The sequence below is a fragment of the Rana temporaria genome, chromosome 3 (assembly GCF_905171775.1).
Source record: "Rana temporaria chromosome 3, aRanTem1.1, whole genome shotgun sequence".
In the NCBI taxonomy this organism is placed as follows: Eukaryota; Metazoa; Chordata; class Amphibia; order Anura; family Ranidae; genus Rana; species Rana temporaria.
The window spans coordinates 223,063,002-223,084,144 of record NC_053491.1 but is presented as its reverse complement, the minus strand read 5'-3'; the positions used below and the strand labels follow the sequence as shown (position 1 = coordinate 223,084,144).

The 21,143-nt window shown below is 39.8% G+C and overlaps 1 protein-coding gene across 2 annotated transcripts in view; it reads left to right on the top strand.

The window, feature by feature from the left end:
* ANO4 (anoctamin 4) overlaps positions 1–21,143 on the top strand; it is a 282,473-nt gene that overhangs the window by 105,096 nt on the left and 156,234 nt on the right. For both annotated transcript variants that reach the window (XM_040344320.1, XM_040344322.1), the window contains 2 exons: positions 9,906–10,106; positions 18,106–18,242. In XM_040344320.1, the coding sequence (XP_040200254.1) occupies positions 9,906–10,106; positions 18,106–18,242 (338 nt within the window). The remainder of the gene's footprint in view (positions 1–9,905; positions 10,107–18,105; positions 18,243–21,143) is intronic.

Genomic DNA, 21,143 nt, shown 5'->3' with positions numbered 1-21,143 from the left:
ACACATACAACACATACAACGGCAGGGGAAGTTCGATTCCACTGGCTAAACTCTTGGGGCTGCTTTTGCTAATTTCATGTGTTTGCGTGTTAAATAAAAGTTTGGTAGGAGATGATTTGCACTTTTCAGTCTGTTACAGCTTTAAAAATGTGTTATCTCCATTACAAATGCTACTTTTACTCCCGTCTCAAACTTTATTCTGAACAAGCGCGGGTTTCTTAGCATACAGACGTTCGAGTTTCTCCTCGAAAACCAGCCCAACCAGAAACTCAACGAACCAAATCAGACTCCCGTCAAGGAAATAGAGAACATGCTCTCTTTTTGGCTCGTCAAGGTTCTTGACAGTTTCCTTGACGAAAATGTACACACGACTGGTTTCCTCGGCAAAAAAATATCTCCCAGCAAGTTTCTTGCTGTTTTTTGCCGAGAAACTCGGTCGTGTGTACGAGGCCTTATGTGCCATTCCAACAGGCTGCTGAAATAGGGTAACATTATCAATTAACAAAGCCTTTACTTTTATTTCCAATAATCTTGATTGTTATAATTGTTTTAAATGTCAATATCGAGCGAAGCAAGGAGACGGGACACCCTTATAGACTGATTTTCAGCCTGACATTTCTGCTATTGCATTGAAAATATACAATGTAGTAATAGGGCTTCAAATGATTACAGATGCACAGTGATGACTAGTTCTCTTTAAACATCTCATTCATTACCCAGACCTTAAAATTGCCAGTAGTGACTGTTAGTTATGTGGGTTCCTTGAAGCAAACATCACTATAATTATACAATTTTGTAGAAATAATGGCAACAAAGATCCATCAGTAATTTTGCATTACTAATATACTTATTTATTCATACTCAGTTCTTGGTAGATGCATTAACTGCATTACAGATAAGAACAGCTTTTACTACACTGTTCTGATAATAGCTATAATTTATCCCGACAAATTGCCAGACAGAGAACTTATCGATATTATTCTCATACACTTGTCTCTGACAGAAGGGATAAACTGTACATTAACAGTTTAAATTAAATCAAGCAAATTATGGATTTGAGAATTCTTTCAAAAGACGCGTAGCCAAGATTGGAATGTATTAAACAATATTGTTATATTTCCTTGAAGTGCATTTTTCAGCTAAATTTTTTTTATTTTTTTTGTAGTTTTGGATAGCATGGGGAAGGCTTATAACCTTACTGAGATTTTTAGATGTAGAATAACTCTCAGCTTCTGTGTAGTCACAGAGTAAGAAAATTTGAAGAAATCTCCCCAACAGAGAGCAATAAAACCCTGTATGAGATATACAGTAACCAGTTCACACCCATGTTAAAATGTAAAGCTGATTATACACTAGTACTGTAGAAGCTTTTTTCAGAATTTTTCTTTTTGAGAACATTTGCTCAATTTTAGTGGGGTGAAATTGACATTTGTTTGTGACAATGATGAAAAAATTAGAAAGAGCAGGATATAATTTTTTTTCCCTAACAAAAGTATACATGTATTGTAAAACAATAAAACAACCCATTATTTTTAAATAGAAATGGAAGGCAAAACATTTGTGTATCTGTATCTATGTACATATATGTATATATACAGTCACTGGCCACTTTATTAGGTACACAATGCTAGTACCGGGTTGGACCCCCTTTTGCCCTCAGAACTGCCTTAACCACTTAAGGACCGCCCTCTGTATATATATATATACGTCCACAGAATGGCACGGCTGGGCAGATGGACGTACCAGCACGTCCTGTACATCTACCCAGCCGTGGATCTCGCCCGCGACCCGGTCCGAAGATCCGGCACGGGGACCGTGGGACCCGCGGACCCGATCGCCGCTGGGGTCCCGCGATCGGTCCCCGGAACTGAAGAATGGGGAGAGCCGCGTGTAAACACGGCTTCCCCGTGCTTCACTGTGGAGGCTGCATCGATCGTGTCATCCCCTTTATAGGGAGACACAATCGATGACATCACTCCTACAGCCACACCCCCCTACAGTTGTAAACACACACTAGGTGAAACATAACCCCTTGTGGTTAACTCCCAAACTGCAATTTAAATGCATTTTTTGCTGTGAAAATGACAATGGTCCCAAAAATGTGTCAAAATTGTCTGAAGTGTCCGCCATAATGTCGCAGTCACGAAAAAAATCGCTGATCGCCGCCATTAGTAGTAAAAAAAAAAAAAAAAAATAAAAATGCAATAAAACTATCCCCTATTTTGTAAACGCTATAAATTTTGCGCAAACCAACCGATAAACGCTTATTGCGATTTTTTTACCAAAAATAGGTAGAAGAATACGTATCGGCCTAAACTGACGAAAAAAATTGTTTTTTTATATATTTTTGGGGGATATTTATTATAGAAAAAAGTAAAAAATATTGCATTTTTTTCGAAACTGTCGCTCTATTTTTGTTTATAGCACAAAAAATAAAAACCGCAGAGGTGATCAAATACCACCAAAAGAAAGCTCTATTTGTGGGAAAAAAAGGACGTCAATTTTGTTTGGGAGCCACGTCGCACGACCGTGTAATTGTCTGTTAAAGCGACGCAGTGCCGAATCGCAAAACCTGGCCTGGGCCTTTAGCTGCATTTTGGTCCGGGGCTTAAGTGGTTAATCGTTTGTGGCATACAGTAGATTCAAAAATGTTGTAAACATTCCTCCGATATTTAGGTCTATATTGACATGATAGCGTCACACAGTTGCCGCAGATTTGTTGACTGGCTGAACATCCATGATGTGAATATCCCATTCCACCACATCCCAAGGGTGTTTTATTGGATTGAGATCTGGTGACTGCGGAGGCAATTTGAGTACAGTGAGCTCATTGTCATGTTCAAGAAACCAGTTTGGGATGATTTGAACTTTGTGACATGATGTATTACCCTGCTGGAAGTAGCCATCAGAAGATGGGTACATAAAGGGATGGACATGGACAGCAACAAAACTCAGGTAGGTCATGGCATTTAAACAATGCTAGTTATATAGTTACATAGTTGGTGAGGTCGAAAAAAGGCACAAGTCCATCCAGTTCAACCTGTGTGTGTGAGTCTGTTTTTATGTCAAGTACATTGTGTACCCCTGTATGTTGTGGTTGTTAAGGTGCCCATCTAATATATATTTTTTTAAATTTTCAATGCTCCCTGCTGATACCACTGCTTGTGAAAGAGAATTCCGCATACTTACTGCTCTGACAGTAGGGGAACCCTTTACTTAGCTTTAGGTTAAACCGTTTTTCTTAAAATTTTACTGCATGGCCGCGTGTCTTTTTAAATTCCCTTTCACTGAAACGTTTTTTCCTATGCTACGGTCACCAGTACGGTATTTGTACATCAATATCATATCACCTCTCAAGTGTCTCCTCTCCAGAGAGAATACGTTCAATGCTTGTAGTCTTTCCCCATAGCTGAGGTCCTCCAGTCCCTTATTAGCTTTGTTGCCCCTCACTGGACCCGCTCCTGCTCCAGCACATCCCTCCTGAGGACTGGTGCGCAGAACTAGATGACATACTCAAGATGCGGCTGGACCAGAGTCTTGTAGAGTGGGAGAATTATCGTTCTATCTCTGGAGTGAATCCCCTTTTTAATGTATGCCAAAATTCTGTTGGCTTTGCTTGCAGTGGCTTGGCATTGCATGCCTTTGCTGAGCCTATCATCTACGAGGACCCCTCAGGTCCTTTTCCATGCTACATACCCCCAGAGGTTCTCCCCCTAGTGAGTAACATGCATTCATATTTTTGGCAAATGCATTACCTTACATTTTTTGATTTAGCTGTGTATCCCATCCTCTAGATAATTTATGAATAAATTAGACAGTATTGGTCCCAGGACAGATCCTTGGGGGTCCCCACTTTTCACACTAGACCATTCCGAGTACTTGCCATTTATCACCACCCGAAACCCCTCCTTTCTACACCTGCTCCTCAGCCACGTGTTAGTTTCCCTAATCTCTCGAAGTACATGGTACAATAGACACATATCAGAAAAAAGAAATGTTGGGGGAACATGCACTTTAAAAGCAAACGAAGTTCATTCAAACAACATTCATCAACTTATCAAATGTACCGTGAACTTTTGTACAAATTTTCATACAAATGTTTGTTTGAAAATCTACTAGTGTATTGCCAATGTAACTCTACTTTTGATTAAAAAAATAAATAAAATAAATCCCCAGTGGGTGGACTGTGAACATTGCCAGGATTTTAACAAACAAAGAAGATTTCTGTTTTTTCTGTTCTGAGAAAGAAGTTGTTTGCGTCACTTTGTCCTTTCCAGGCTAATTTCAGAATGGAATAGTGTTCCTTTTTTAATGATTAGCTTGTCTTTACTTTTAACTTATACTGCTGGTGACACTCAGCTCCTAATGTTAGAATTATCATAATGGCCATACTGTCATTAAAATCTGTTATTAAAAAAAAGAAGAGCAAGCTTGATGAACCACTTGGTTTGTTTTTGTCATCACTTTTTTTTTATGTTTCTATAGAAGTCAGACAGATGTGTGTATGCACATCATTCTCCTGGATACATTTGCCCATCTGTGGCCACCCTGAGTTGGTTTTGGTCTGCTAATATTGAGGTATAACAAAAGAAAAACTAAGGATGCTTGCTAGTATACTATAACATCATAGCAAATATATGGGTGGCCATGGTAAGCAATGAATGGTCTACTGCAGTGCACAGTAAATCTTATGATGGAAACTACAACCGTGCTGGAAACTGCAGTTCCAAGCTCATTGTCAGCAGCTTTTCTTGTTATACTGGCATTAATTGTAGCTTTGCACAGTAAAATACTGCCTGGGAAATCTATATACCTCTGTGGAGAATGAGATTGAGTTTGATATGATGCCAGAATATCAGGATATACTTGGTAGTATATCAATAGTTTTGCCTGTAATACAAGGTTGGGACAAACACAAATCAAATGTTTTTGAAACACAATGGGGATTATTTCCTAAAGACAAATCCACTGTGCACTACACGTGCACTGCTAATGCACTTGGAAGTGTACTTGGAAGTGCTTTTGCTGTAGATCTGAGGGGGACATGCAGGGAAAATAAAAAACAGCATTTTTGCTTGCACATAATTGTATGATAGAAATCAGCAGAGCTTCCCCTAATTTCAGATGTTCCCCTCAGATCTACAGCGACTGCACTTCCAGTGCACTTGTAGTGCACAGTGGATGTGCCTTTAGTAAACCAAACCCACTGTCCTTAAAGTGGATGTAAACACCCACATTTTTTTTTGATGTCACAATTTAGAGTATAAGATTTCCTATAATCTGTGCCCAGTCTTGCCACACAGAGTTAATCCAGCTCTGAGCAATCCTATTTTATTGTTCAGTGAAAATGAACAGACTTCCAGATAAAAACCTGTCTAAATAAAAAGTCATTTCCTCTCTCCTTGCTTTGAGTGACAGGTTATTTACATATCTAGCTTAGACATGTTTATCATATGTTATGTTATGTTTATCATATTATGAGGTGATCCACAGTATAAAAAGTGAGAAATCCACCCCTCCCCCACATTACACATCCTGGTAATATAAAATGAACTGTGGATCACCTCATATTATGATAAACATGTCAAAGCTAGATATGTAAATAACCTGTCACTCAAAGCAAGGAGAGAGGAAAAGACTTTTTATTTAGTCAGGTTTTTATTTGGAAGTCTGTTCACTGAACAATAAAAGAGGATTGCTCAGAGCTGGATTAACTCTGTGTGGCAAGACTGGACACAGATGATAGGAAATCGTATACTCTACATTGTGACATCAATAAAAAAAAATTGGGTTTACATCCACTTTAAAACTTGCAATACACTTTCTTGGTAGTATAGTACAACCTAGATGTGGTACCTGTGGATCAGAACCCCACATGAGGGTCCTGTCTGTATTTAGTTGTTGCATGGATTATTAAAAAAAAAAAATATTCCCAGAACAATAGAGCCCCAATATTCGAGGATCCCAGATTTATGCAATAGGGCAGCTGCTCAGCATGGGATCCGGGAAAACATGAGTGATCATAGTAGTAGCAGTGACTACTACAGCGATTTTCAGCTTCCCCAGCTGTCACATAGTTGTGGCATATACATACTTACATTGTTCCAAGATGGACCGATGTAACCATGCTATAGAAAACAAAACATGTTCAACTTTAAAGTGATACTATAGGATCGATAAAAAAATAAAAATAACAAACATGTCATACCTACCTCCACTGTGCAGTAAGTTTTGCACAGAGTGGCCCCGAAGATCCTCTTCTGGGGTCCCACAATGGCTCTCTCAGCTCCTCCCTGCATCAGATAACCCCCTCTGGGAAGCATTCTCCCAAGGGGGTTACCTTGCGGGCGCGCTCCCGTGTCCAGCATTCGGCGTCCGTAGCTGCCGAATGTAGGACTCGGCGCAGCCCCCGGGCGTCCGTGTCATTGGATTTGATTGACAGCAGCGGGAGCCAATGGCTGCACTGCTATCAATCTATCCAATAAAGAACCGAGAACCCATGGAAAGAGCGATGGCGGGATCACGCCCACTGAAATTTGTGGCTCAGGAAAGTAAAATAAGGGGGCTGGGATGTTGGACACTGCAAGGTGTTTTTTCACCTTAATGCATAGGATGCATTAAAGTGAAAAAACACACAAAGGTTTACAACCCCTTTAAGTTAAAACTAAGGAAATAGTGACCGGCTCACTCAATCTTTATGTTTTTCATGAGCTTTGCTGGAAGGATTTAAAAAAAAATTACAGGAAGTGAATTATTTATTACATCAGTCTATATTGTATATTGTATATCTATCCTAATGTAAAGAATATTTACAATAGAATTAACTGTGGCTGATAACTGCCGTGGAACTTATTTATTTTTTGCTGCTGTGTTGTCTTCTGCAGTGTAGACAAGGTTGAACTGAATATTCATTGATGCAGAAGTGCAGCTGCCTTTTTTAAAGCAATTTGTCCTGTTTGAAAAAAAAAAGACACTCACCTGTCCAGGGAATCAGCGTTGTCCATTCTTCATCTGCTTCCTGGCACTGCCATGTTTACTGGGGCTCCACACTGCACATGCGCAGGCTGCACTTTGTGAATGGTCTCACAGGCTTTTGGGACCTGTGATGTGTTCCGTAAGGTTGCAAGAGGGGGCAGGAGGGAAAACCTCAGATGGATTGCCGCAGTGATCTGACCGGAAGTGGGAGCGGATACTTGTTAAAACCAGGTACCCGCTCCCTCCCCTCAAAAAAGTTGCAACAATTAGAAGAAGAGGATGGGAGGAGGGCATAAAGCAGAATTTCCCTTTGTAGGGGTAGTTCTGCTTTGAGGAGACCACTGTGTAATTATTGGCTATAGAGCGCCTCTCTCGCAGGGGACAGGCATATTGGCTTGGCTGGGTCAGATTCAGTCCTGCAACAAAGCATTGAGAAGTGGGTGAACAGGCTGGTGAGAAACGGGAAGAGGGCAGTCTGGAAGCAAGGAGGTGAGTGGGGAAAACACTGGGCTGCTGCTGCTGGCTGAACAAAACCCTACCATAGATGACCACAATCGGAAGAAATAAAGAGAGTACTCCCCTTGCCTCAAAGATTAGGAACTTTTTCCCTGGGACGGTGGGAGGTGTGATTTGAGTACCTGGTGAGATCTGATTGTACTTAAGAGTACTTAAGAGAGTTAAGATTGTACTCCTACCGCTTGTGAGGAAGGAAATAAGCAGCAATTCCTATCTCCGTTTGAGGACCATAGCATGTGTTCAGAGACCCAGACGGGGGAACCTTGGGTCTAGTAAGAGACTAACATTGTACAAGTTCATCTGTTGTTTGCTGTGAACTGTTGTACTTTCTTCATGGGCCCCAACTTTGCCAGCCAACATTTTTTTTCCTCAATCACTGTGGGATTAAACAAGGACTGTTATAAAAAGTTAGGCCTTTCTTTATATACTGTTGCTAGGTAAATACAGGTCAGTTCTGTAAATCACTGTTATTCTGAATACTGCAGGCATTTAACCATATCTCTCAGAGAAATGTAATTGTCTTATTGATTGTTTGTATAAGTACACATGCTAATCCTCTCTCCTTTTAGGCTATGCTTGGCCTAATACATTCTTTGAAATACCCCATGGTGTGTCAGTAAGTGCTGGGTGAGCTACAGAACATAGCTCTTCCACATGCATCAGCTCAGTATAGCTTTTTGTTATCATGCCAGAGAGTTGGGTGTAGTTTAACCACCATGTTCACCCCAGTGCCAAATACTATACTGTAGCTATAAGTAAGAATGAATGAATGAATTGATGTACATTTTTTTTCCCTGTAAATGCTATTAAAGTAAATGTAATCACTTACTGGATGATATTTTGTTTTATCAACTGTGTATCATAAGCAACTGCAGTGTTTTTTTGTTTTTTTTTCTGTAAAATATTTACCTCTTCTTCATGCTGCTGATCTCCTCCTGCCCTTTTCAGTCACTTCCATTCTACACTCACTTTCTCCAGTGTTGCCTACATATAGTTTATCTGTACTGTACTAGCTTCCTGATAATTACAATAGCAGATCATGCCAGCGCAGTATGTGTCAGGACGGTCTCCACAGGGGCGAGTGTGGTAGGCTGGCAACACAGAAACACATAACAAGGATCTTAATTGCAGGATCACCAGGTATTATATCAAGAAAAAAAGAATCAAAGTAACTTTTGAAATATAATTAACATGATAAACATTTTATGAGATTTTAGTGATTGGGTATAAATATACTTTAACCACTTGTCGACCGGCTAACGCCGATATACGTCAGCAGAATGGCACGGCTGTGCAAAGCAACTTACCTGTACATTGCTTTGAATTTTCCACTGTGTGGGCTCGTGCGCCCACCGCAAGCTCCTTGACTGTGCCCACAGGACCCGCGGACTCTGTGTCTGCCAGGTGCGATCATGTCACGGAGCTGCAGAGCAGGAAGATGCCTATGTAAACAAGGCATGTCCCTGTTCTGTCTAGTGACAGAACAGTGATAAACTGCTCCCTGTAATCGGGAGCAGTGATCAAGGTCGTGTCACTTGTAGCCATGCCCCCTTACAGTTACAATCACTCCCTAGGACACACTTAACCCCTTCATCGCCCCCTAGTGTTTAACCCATTCCCTGCCAGTTTCATTTACACAGTAATCAGTGCATTTTTTTAGCACTGATAGCTGTATAAATGACAATGGTCCCAAAATAGTGTCAAAAGTGCTCGATGTGTCTGCTATAATATCGCAGTCATGATAAAAATCGCTGATCGCCACCATTACTACTAAAAAACAAATAATAATAAAAATGCCATAAAACTATCCACTATTTTGTAGACGCTATAACTTTTGCGTAAACCAATGAATATATGCTTATTGCAATTTTTTTACCAAAAATATGTAGAAGAATACATATCGGCCTAAACTGAGAAAGAAATTCTTTTTTTTTAATACATATTTTTTGGGGGTATTTATTATAGCAAAAAGTAAAAAATATTGCTTATTTTTCAAAATTGTCGCAATTTTTTTGTTTATAGTGCAAAAACTAAAAACTGCAGAGGTGATCAAATACCACCAAAAGAAAGCTCTATTTGTGGGGAAAAAAACGTCTTTTTTGTTTGTGTGCAACGTCGCATGGTCGCGCAATTGTCAGTTAAAGTGACGCAAAAAATGGCCGGGTCATTGGGCAGCCAATTCTTCCGGGGCTGAAGTGGTTAAAGTTAGATTAAATCCAATCTTTGGGCAGGTTAGAGTTGATAAGAGCAGACAAATACACAGCTAAATCTGTTCAAAAGCAGCTTCATGCTTTCTTTTTAATTTTGTGCACAAATAAGCTTATTTTACACAAAATAACCCTACTACAGTTTTCATAAAGGTCTCCCATTGTATCTTATCACCTTGTATTCAACATATGTATTTTCTTTTCTAGGAATAAGCATATCCATTCATGGGTCTAAAAACCAAGTGCAGATTCATCAAAGGAAACGTGTGGAGAGTCAGTCCGTGCCGAACGATCACATTGTCGTCAGACATTCCTCACTACCGCCTCTCCGAAGGTCAATAAGGATGGAGGCTTCCTCTTCTGGCAAGTGTGCACTATCAAATGGAAACACTGGGATTCATTATCCAGGTACTGACTGTTCCTCCAATATGAAGGGGAATATGACATGCAAATGTAATAATGACTTTAGATAAGTGTTTCTCAACCTTTTTTCAGTCAAGGCACCCTTTAACATTATAAGCAATCTGACAACAACCCATGCTAAAATGTAAAAAAATAAATAAAAAAAAAATAAACTAATAGTTTTACTAACCACAGCAGCATCCACACGTGTAAAACTCCCACTATTAGATGTGATTTATCAATACAAAGCAAATACATCTTTGCACACTGGCATTGACTAGTATTGCAGCATTTCTCTTCTACCTCATTCAACTAAATGGAGAAACAGAGAAGGGCAGTGAAGGGGCAAACAAGGATGCTGTCATCAGTTATTAAGACACCTGCACAATGAACTGTAACTTTGTATAACAAAAAATACTTGATCCACCCGATAATTTTTTGCAGTTTTTAAGCATTTTGTCAAGGCACCCCTGAAGAACCCAGAAGACACTCTGGTTAAAAAAAACTCCTTTAGATGACCATTTAGAGTGTTAACCCCCCTGGCGGTATTCCCGAGTCTGACTCGGGGTTACATTTTTGTGCTGCGATCGGTAACCACGAGTCAGACTCGGGCTCGCCTCGCAGAATCCACAGGCTTGGTTTACTTACCTTGTCCCTGGATCCAGCGATGCCACCGCGCTGTGTGAGCGAGCGGGACCTCGCTCGATTCACACAGTGCCTCTGTGTGCCGTCGATCTCCATTCCCTGCGACGTTACGACGCACGGGAGCAGAGAACAGCGCCAAATTCAAAAAGGTAAACAAATACCTTACAAACAGTATAAGGTGATCTTATAGATTACAGTACTGTATGAAATAAATACACACTCCCATTGTCCCTAGTGGTCTGCCCAGTGTCCTACATGTACTTTTATATAATAAAAACTGTTCTTTCTGCCTGCAAACTGTAGATTGTCCATAGCAACCTAAAGTGTCCCTTTATGTCAAAAATGGTTTTAGAGCAGCTAGAAAACAGAGATAATAAATTATAATTACATGCAGAATTGTGCGATAGCGATTTGTGGGGAAATTCGTCATAAAAAATAAAAGTAATGACAGCGACAATTCTGCAACTGAGCAAATTTCAGTGATTTTGAGTTGGTTACATTATTGAATAATTTTTATTATAATTATATTATTATTTGCTATAATTATTTATAATTATTTATTATATTATAATTTATAATTTTGTTTTAAAAAATTTCAAAAAACCCAGGATGTCTACTAGACTCTTGTTTGGACAGATTTAAGTGAGTTATTCCTAAGAATTACAGGCCTACAGTATAAAACGCCAAATTTCCTTGCAAATAATGGTACCGCTTTCAGCACCTTTTTTCTGAAATAATCATACCGCCAGGGACGTTAAAACAGAAGTATGGGAATCAGGGCTATTGTAGATTTATACTTACCTAGGTGGATGCAGCATCGATCAGATGCTGCATTTGTCCCCTGGCACCTCTGCACTGAGAACCGAGCGTTTGAACACTGCCGATGGCTCAGTTCTCACAGCTCCCCGAGCATATAGCTGGTGAATGCCAGTCACAGCTCTCTGCTCTGCCCCCTCCCCGCTCACTGGAGCTCTGAGCTGTGGAGTGGGTGGGAGCGGCCGGCTCAGCCTCTCAGCAGCTCGCTGAGAATCTGAGCAGGGTGTTGGTCCAGGGATCTAGGTGGATCCCGACTTCATGGTCATGATGACGCTGAGCCTGGACCAACTCTGTTACGTCAGCAGAGAGTGGACTTCAGCCCACTCTCTGCTGAAAACGGGTCATAGGAGTGCAAAACAAACTGCACTGATTCACAGGAGAAGTACAGCCAAACAAGCTTTGGCTGTACTTCTCCTTTAAGTGGCATTTTCTACTTTCAATTGAACCTGCTGGTATACAATGAACTAATGAACACGTTTCCTGTTCTCACATAAATGGTCACAGAGTATCACTACTGGATGTGAGTACAGACATTACACAACTTCCTCTAGGCCCTAGTGCCACATCTGGACTAGACAACTAGACTGTACTATATCTTTTTGTCATTAATAACAATTGCCATTTAGATAAATTGCATGTCATACAAGCTTGGTACTTGTCCAAAAGTTTACCAGGGGATTCCACTCTAGGTTTACTTTAACTCATCATTGTCATTACAGCTTTTAGCTGCCTTGGTTTTCGAAAAAATATTGGGATTGATTTACTAAAGAGTTACTCACTTCCTAAAGTAGGGTTTCATTCATTTGTCATGTAGCTTAGTAAATGCGGTGAAACCATGCTGACTTAAATTATGCAGTCTTTTGGGAGCAAAATTCTGTTTTATTTTCCTTGCGCATGGTTTAGTGTTCTTTTACAGAATTAATACATATACAGTATATATATATCATGCCCAAAAGTTAAGTGGACAGCCACAAACCAAAGTTCATAAAGACATGGTCAGACACATTTGGTGTGGATGGATTTAAGTTCACAGAGCCCTGGCCTAAACATTTGGGATAAATTTGGAATGTCAGCTGTGAGCCAGATCTTCTCATCCAACATCAATACCTGACCTCAATAATTGCAAACCCAGTTTATTCCCAAACCATTACAATTCAACATTCTGGCTACATGGGGCCAAAAAATTTCCAGCCCAGGTTTGGAGTTTGAAAAACCCAAAGCCATGGAAAGTTCCAACAATGGATGCTAGCCTCTTGGGCTGGGGAGGAGTCTTGAATGCCCTCTGTGTGCAGGGGACTTTGTTGTTGGAATAAGCTTGACTTCCCATCATCATCCTGGGACTCATTCAGTTCAATGGCCAATTCTGAGGGATTCCGGTTGTCTCTTCAATCGGCTGCAAGGTCACTCAAAAAGAATCCCATCAGACAATGCCACAGCAGTCAGCAGTGGCCTACATTAGTCATCAGGAAGGCATCAGAAGTTGCACATTCCATCGCCTTTTCACCATCGACATTTCAAACATGAACAGTTGGCACATTTTCTCAGTTGACAGTGTCTCAATCCGGGGGAAGGGCTCTCCACCTGAAGATGTTCCAAGCCCTTTGCCATTAGTGGGGGACTTTTGGCATCCAGGTTCAACAACAAACTGGACAGATTTATCCCCAGATCCAGGATCAAACAATCTAATAGATATCACCCATACCATCAATACATACAAACCCGTAAAATGTATCTAATACTACCTAAGAGGTCAAGGACAGCCATCTGTAATACAGTAGGGGAATTGGTGTGCCTAATTTGAAAGAAAGTAACACGTAGTGTAGTAATTAAAACGATTTAGTGGGTGAATAAAATAAAAAGCACATTTAGGTGGAAATGCACAAAAAAGTGTTAGAGCATGGAGCAGCCACAGCGGTAACACTTATGTAGTCCAGTATTTCAAAGTTCCCAAGCAGGTAATGAGTCAGCGTTTCACGTGCCACTAGCCAGAAGCCATCATATGTGCTGTACAGAGAAGCTGCTCTGTGCTTGACTGAATAGAAACTACAGCGTGAACCCAACTGGTCTTCTCCTAACCACCAGGATAAATAGAACACATTTCAGGAAGGTCCCCCCCTTCCTCAGCCTGAAACCTTAAAGGATCACTAAAGGATTTTTTTTTTTTTTTTTTTTTTTAGCTAAATAGCTTCCTTTACCTTACTGCAGTACTGGTTTCATCTCCTCATTGTTCGTTTTTGCTTTGAAGTAGCTGTAATTCTGCTGTGATCTCCACACTTCCTGCTTGTCTGGCTCCTTATGAAAAATCTCATGGCAGCTTTTCACTGTGGTCCAAGCTGTGTGTCTAAAACTCCTCAGAACCAATCAGATTCATTTTAAAAACAAAACACTGCCCTGGATTTGTTTGTTTTTGTTCTGTGGGTCTCTTTACTTCACAGAAACATGAAATCAGTTCAAAACCGAAAGTGAAACTAGAGGCACATTATATGATTGAATGTAATCTATTTTTAATCATTTTTAAAAGGAATCAGTTAACTTTTATGTCTCTATACCCTGTAAACAGTCATTTCAGCAAAAAAATGTTTTTCCTTTAGTGACCCTTTAAGGACATTTCCTGTCTGATGCATATATCTAGATTTGTGTTGCACGTGTACAATTTATAGCGATGGCGTGAAAAAGAGCGTGGTATGCACAGTGATAGTTTGGAATGCAAGTAAACCTAATTGCAAAACTTTGGGTATCACACCCATTTTGCATAGGAATAGGAGCCCACTTGGTGCATTGCAGATTGACAGATTAAGTGTAGCTCGCCTCAAGTGTAATGTGTGTGTGTGTATATATATAAATATATATATATATATATATATATATATATATATATATATATATATATATATATATATATATGTATATATAAATAAATATATATATATATAATATATTTGAAGAAGGGTGTTTTATTATTGGAATTCATTTTGTAAACAGTCACACATTTTTGTCTCCTGTTGTAGGTACAAACAGTTTCAGTTTTTTGGGCTGTGCTGGAAATGGCTGTCTCTTAAAGTGGATTTATCAGCAACATTTCAATAAACCCATGTCACAGCATGTGTCACAATACCAGCCAGCGACAAACAGTTTAATTGTTAACAAAAGCCTTTTATTTTATTATTAAAACAGCAGTTCTTGAGCTTTAAGCAAGTGACTGTTCCTAGGCTGAGAGGTGGTTGTCTCCCCCCCCCCCTCCAATGTTTAAGCCCCATACACACAGGACATTTTTTTTCCTCCTCTGGACGCCTAAGCTCCAGGGGAGGAAAAAGCAGCATTAAAAATGTGCCTAAGACGGGTTCACACTGGTTCGACAAACACTCCGACATTGGGAGCTCATGTCGCATGACGTGTGAAAATCAATGTTTCCCTAAGAGAGCCGTCTTAACTGGTCCGACACGAGTCGGTTCAACTTTGAAAATGCTCCCTGTACTACTTTGATCCGACTTTGGTCCTACTTCAGCCCATTGAATATCATTGAAGTCGGATCAAAGTAGGAGCCTTGTCCTTACCATCTGACCAGGGCCGTCTTTACCGCAGGGCAAATGGGGAAGGTGCCCTGGGCCCTGTCACTGTTGGGGGCCCAAAGCAACCCCCTTTAAAAAAAAAAAAAAAAAAAAAAAAAATTTTTTTTTTTTAGGGGTCCGGAGGCCCCCAGGGGCCCGGAGGACCCCAGGGCCCCAGATGGCAACCCCACCTTTTTTTTATTTATTTTTAAATATATATTTTACGGACAATTTTTTAATATATTTTTATTTTATTTTTTATTAAAGGGGCAATTTTTTTTTAGAGGTCTGGGGGTCCCCAGGGGCCCATAGTTCCCCAGGGCCCCGGATGGCAACCCCCCTTATTTTTTATAAAAAACATTTTTTTTATATATTTTATTTCTTTTTTTTCTTTTTATATATATATATATTTTTTTTTTTTTTTTTTTTTTTAAATTAAAGGGCTCAGAGTTCCCCAGGGCCCCATGTGGCAAACACCCTTTATCTTTTTTATAAATGTTTATTTTTTTATTTTTGTTTATATATTTTTTTATTTATTTTTTATTTAAGGGCCCAGAGGTCCCCAGGGCCCTGGATGGCAACCCCCCTTTTTTTTTATAAATGTTTCTTTATATATATTTTTTATTAAAGGGCCCAGAGGTCCCGGATGGCAACCCCCTTTTTTTTGTAATTTATTTTTATTAAAAAAAAAATATTAAAGGGCCCAGAGGTCCCCAGGGCCCCAGATGGCAACCCCCTTTTTAAAATATATTTTTTATATATATTTTTTATTTCTTTTTTTCTTTTTATTAAAGGGCCCAGAGGTCCCCAGGGCCCCGGATGGCTACACCCCTTTTTTATATATATTTTTCTTTATTTCTTTCTTTATTTCTTTTTTTGTAAATGGCCCCCCACTTCTAAATTCGCGGCATCCCCCCCCCTGCTTTATTAATTTCAGGCGGCAGCACCCCCCATCCCTGTTCTCTGCTCCAGGGGGCCCATGCCTGAAGCTGTGTAAGTGGCCTCATAATTCCTGATGGCGGCCCTGCCTCCCGTTAAGCCCCTGTGCTGCCCACAAATCAGGCTGAAAATCATCAGCGGCACGCAGCCAGTGACAGTACTGCTTCCCTTCCCAGTGTTTTAAAATGTACAGCACCCCTGGCTTCCCTTTAGACGTGCTCTTCTCCCTTCCTGCCACTGGGTGCTGCTTGCATATAAAAGTGAATTAGAATGTGATTTTATAACATCCCCAGTTTGCTCTTCCTGAGGCTGACTTCTTCATGTCCTGCTCCTCAAGGTATGTCACTGTTTGCTAATCTATATTGTATATAGAAGTTTTCTGTAGAGTGTGCCCAAAGTCTTTATAATATTTGATGATTCACTGCAGGTCTGGTCAGTGTTTTAAAAAGTTCCTCTATTTTACACATGGCATGGCATGGGGGTCACAGCACTGTCTGTCCATTCTGCTTTAGCACCATGGGACCCCATGCCATGCCATGTGTAAAATAGAGGAACTCTTTAAATAAAAGACCAAACCTGCAGTCCAGGCTGAGTAAGGCCTCAGAGCAGATGACATTACTGTCTGTATTTAACTGCTTGACGGGCTTATTTTCCTGCAAAGAAAAGCGCATGCCTCATGTCATGCCTATTGGCTGCACACACGGCATGCCTATGCCCATCAAGCACTGAAATACAGCACTGTCTGTCCATTCTACTGTCTGCTGTGACTTATCTGCAGTTCCCGCACTGTCAAACTTGCTGCATTTTTAGACGTTTAGGTCACGCTTTTAAAAACACAGTGCGTTTGTGTGTGCAAGAACTGCAGGTAAGTAGCATGGTGCAAAAGCAGAATGGATTTCAAGGCAACTGTATTTTTAAAATGCTGAATGCACCTTTTTTCTGCAGGAAACAAAGGCATGGCAGCCCATTCAAATCAATGGGCTGCTGTGCCTGCACAAATGAGGACCGCCAATACATACATGTGAACCAGCCAGGCCCAAAATAAGCTGGAGGGGGGCCCAAAAAAAATGTTTGCCCTGGGCCCAAACCATATTAAAGACGGCCCTGCATCTGACTTTTGACATCCGACATGGCAGCAGTAAAAGGAATTTATCTCACACTGGGATTGTTTTGATTGGTCAAAGGACAAGTCAGACTATGACAAAGTTGGATCGAAGTAGTATCCTATTCATTCAAGTCAGATGGATGTCGGACCAATGTAGGATTGATGTAGGACTGATGTTGCAGAGCAAAGTAGGATGAAAGTTGTAGGAGTCGTGTAGTATCAGTGTGAACCCAGCCTAAGGCTGCGTTTTGCAAATATGCTTAGGCGTGTCAAGTGCTTGGGCATTCATTCATTCCATTGGCCAGAATATTTATTTATTTTTCCCATTAAATTGAATGAACGCCAAAGCTCTCGACGCGCCTTGCACTAAAGCAAAACTCTACATGCTCCTCTCCTGATTGCGCTGACCCTGTTTTTTTTATGCCTATAAATGCCTGGATATGTGTATGGCTAACATTTAGGGGCATATAGAGGCAGAAAAAAAGTGTAAAAACCCTTCTGAAAGCAGCAACGGCTTACTCTTTGTAGCAAGTAGGGAGATCTGTATGAGAGGATGTGTACACAAACGGGTCAGAATATATACAGTAGGCTTCTGACATGACTGTGACATCTTGAGAAATGATTTTCATTTCTGAAGTAGAAACTAAATGTGAATAATGCCTAAACAAAGATGGCTTTCTTATTCTGGAATAAAAATTACATGAAGGCATTGTTATTTGGACTACTGTGATCTCTGTATATGATAATAAATACCTGCACATTACTTAGAATGCATGTCACATAAAACAATTTATCAGATGCTTGGTCCTCGAGAGAATTTGAGGACAAGTGATCCTAGATGCATCTCGGAGTGCAGATACTGATGCATTATGTATGTTGTTTGCTTGTATTTAATTACTTTCATTTTAGGGTGTTTATTTCTAAAGAATCAATTGTGTTTACTTAATTCCAGGAGTTAAGGACATAAATATATTCTTTGATGACTTGGAAGCGGTAAACAGTCCCTCAAAAGATGATGACTCGTTGCTGCATGCTGGTAACTTGACAAGCATGTCTGATGAAGTCAGCAGATTAGATGCAGAGGGAGAGGTAAGAACCAGCTCAGTTTACTGTATATAATGATCTGTGTGACTCTGATTTCCATCATTAAACATATCCTGAGTTATTCCAATACTGTATTTTGTCATATATACTGTATATATCCCAAGATTTCAGGTATTTGTCAGAGCTACAAAATATTAGCTTTCATCTCCAAACTTTTCAGTATAAGAGCCACATCAATTGTTTTACAAATATTTACGGGCTGATAAAAAAAAATCAGTTTTATAAATTGACTAAACAATTTTAAAGTGGTTGTAAGCCCTCTCCTATACCCAGTAAAGTAAACAGCCTCAGATGATACGCAGAGACTAAACAAATCTCCCTACATACGTTTTGTAAGTGCAGCTCATGTTAGAAATCTTTCTTCCTCATTCAGCAGTGGGTGTGGAATCTGGGCATACACTGTGTGAGAGCTGACTGGAGGAAAGGCTGTATTGTGAATAGACAAGCTCTCTGCTTATCTACCTCTAAGCTCCCTACCCAACACACATTTTTAGTTGCTGTTATCTCATGTGTCAGGGAACTTGTCAGAAGTTACTCTGCTGATAACAGAGGACTGGAGCTGCAGAAAGAAACGGCACTTAGAGATTTGGAGAGAGGTGAGTAAAAACTACAGATAGAGGATCTTAGGTCAAATTTCTTTCAATTGTTTTTTTTATTAAAGAGTATAGTTTTAACAAAATACAAAAAGACATTTAACAATATATGATTATATATGGCAATAAAACAGTTGCTACACATGGCTTGGAGGCTCAAAGGCCTTTTAGGTGTGTATATTTATACAATATATATATACAATGTTGGTCTGCTTTAGACTGCGTTGAATCATTAAATTGTGCTCACTCAATGAAGGTGACAATGTTAAAAGATTGTTGAGATTAATGTAAAATCGCGCCACACAAAAATATATAAAAAGTTGTGATTGAACAACTAAATTATGTGATAGTGAAAAACACAAACTAGAAGCAGCCTCCCTAAAATGGTATCTGAACAGTTATATATGGATAGGTAGGGTAGGGGGCGCTAAGTGCAAATAAATATATGTTAACCCTTAATAACAATTAAATAAATAGATAATACATTTAACAAAATTAAATGTTATACCTATGTATAACATGTGCAGTCCATGCAATAAGCACAAAGTGTAAAAAACAATAATACAGACCCAACAGAAGTGCATTCGATGCTTTTCAATTTTCACACTTAAATATGTGCCAAAAAATTGTTTGATTGCTGAGAAGAGTGATCCGTGTTTACACAGCCTTCACCAAAACGTTATGTATGACACCCAGCGTGATTGAAAAAAAGTTGGTTCCTTACCAACTCCCGTTGACTATTTAACTAAAAAGAAGTCAAATGAGCTTTTGGGGAACCCTGTCCCATGAGGTCGGATGTCGGTCTCGCAGTCAATTTGTTAGGAGATGCATAAACCAGAAGAGAGACCACAATAGTGTGATACCTTTTTAATTGATTAAAACTTCATGTTCCATAAATATAAAAAAACTAGCCAGATGGCCTCTTACTAGAAGTGGTGCCACAATCCCGGCACTGAGGCTGTGGGCATGGATCAGTGGAATGAGAGGATCTCCGTTGTGGTCGTACAGTGACAATCCAGCCGGCAGTATGGCGTGCGTGTCAGCGTGTAGGTCCCGAAAACCAGCAAGACCCGGAAGAGCGTGGTAACGTGAGTGGTGTACGCCTCGACGTACGTTTCGTATGGATTACGTCATCAGGAAGCGTACCCACTCACGTCGTTAGGTGCTTTAAATACCCAGTAACCATGGTCAGGGTCATTGATTACTTGTCATTCTAGATTTGTCACCTACGTCCTGGAATGCCCATGCTCCTTGCAGTATGTGGAGCGCACCACTAGAGAGCTAAAAATTCGAATCAACGAGCATGTGGCCAACATACTAAAAGGGTATACCAATCATAGTGTGTCTAGGCACTTTGATCTTTGCCATAATAGGGACCCCAAATTAATGACATTTTATGGGATTGATAAAATTACTAATCATTGGAGAGGTACTGATCTCACCAAATCTGTATCCCAAAACGAGACCCAATGGCTGTATCGTTTGCATACCATGCAGCCCCAAGGCCTCAATATTGAGCTGGACCTCAATTGCTTTCTTACTAACAACTAAATGGAGTTTGCTTTTATTAATATCACATGGAAGTAATTTAGCTAATTGTGATTTTAAACATATTTTATATATTTTAATAAATTTTTTATATATTTTAATTTATTCGTGAGGTATTCATTATTGATTGGTATTTAGTCTGTTTAATCAGGGCCGTGACATGTAGGATGTCTATCCGAACGTCTAGCAATCTAGAACAATACTACTATTAATACATATATTTTTATTTATGATGATTGTGATAAAAGAAGTTTGGCCTCCTTAGTCATAATGTAATGTCTTATCGAATTTTGTAGTATAGTTCGAATACGTCAAATGTTGTCGGAGTGTAACACCAATTGTGATAGGCTTATTATCCTGTTGCTCAATACAGTACCGAGGCTGTCTGTGATTCGCCGCTTCACCCGTCACTCCTACATGGTTACTGGGTATTTAAAGCACCTAACGACGTGAGTGGGTACGCTTCCTGATGAAGTAATCCATACGAAACGTACGAAACGTACGTCGAGGCGTACACCACTCACGTTTTGGTGAAGGCTGTGTAAACACGGATCACTCTTCTCAGCAATCAAACAATTTTTTGGCACATATTTAAGTGTGAAAATTGAAAAGCATCGAATGCACTTCTGTTGGGTCTGTATTATTGTTTTTTACACTTTGTGCTTATTGCATGGACTGCACATGTTATGCATGGGTATAACATTTAATTTTGTTAAATTTATTATCTATTTATTTAATTGTTATT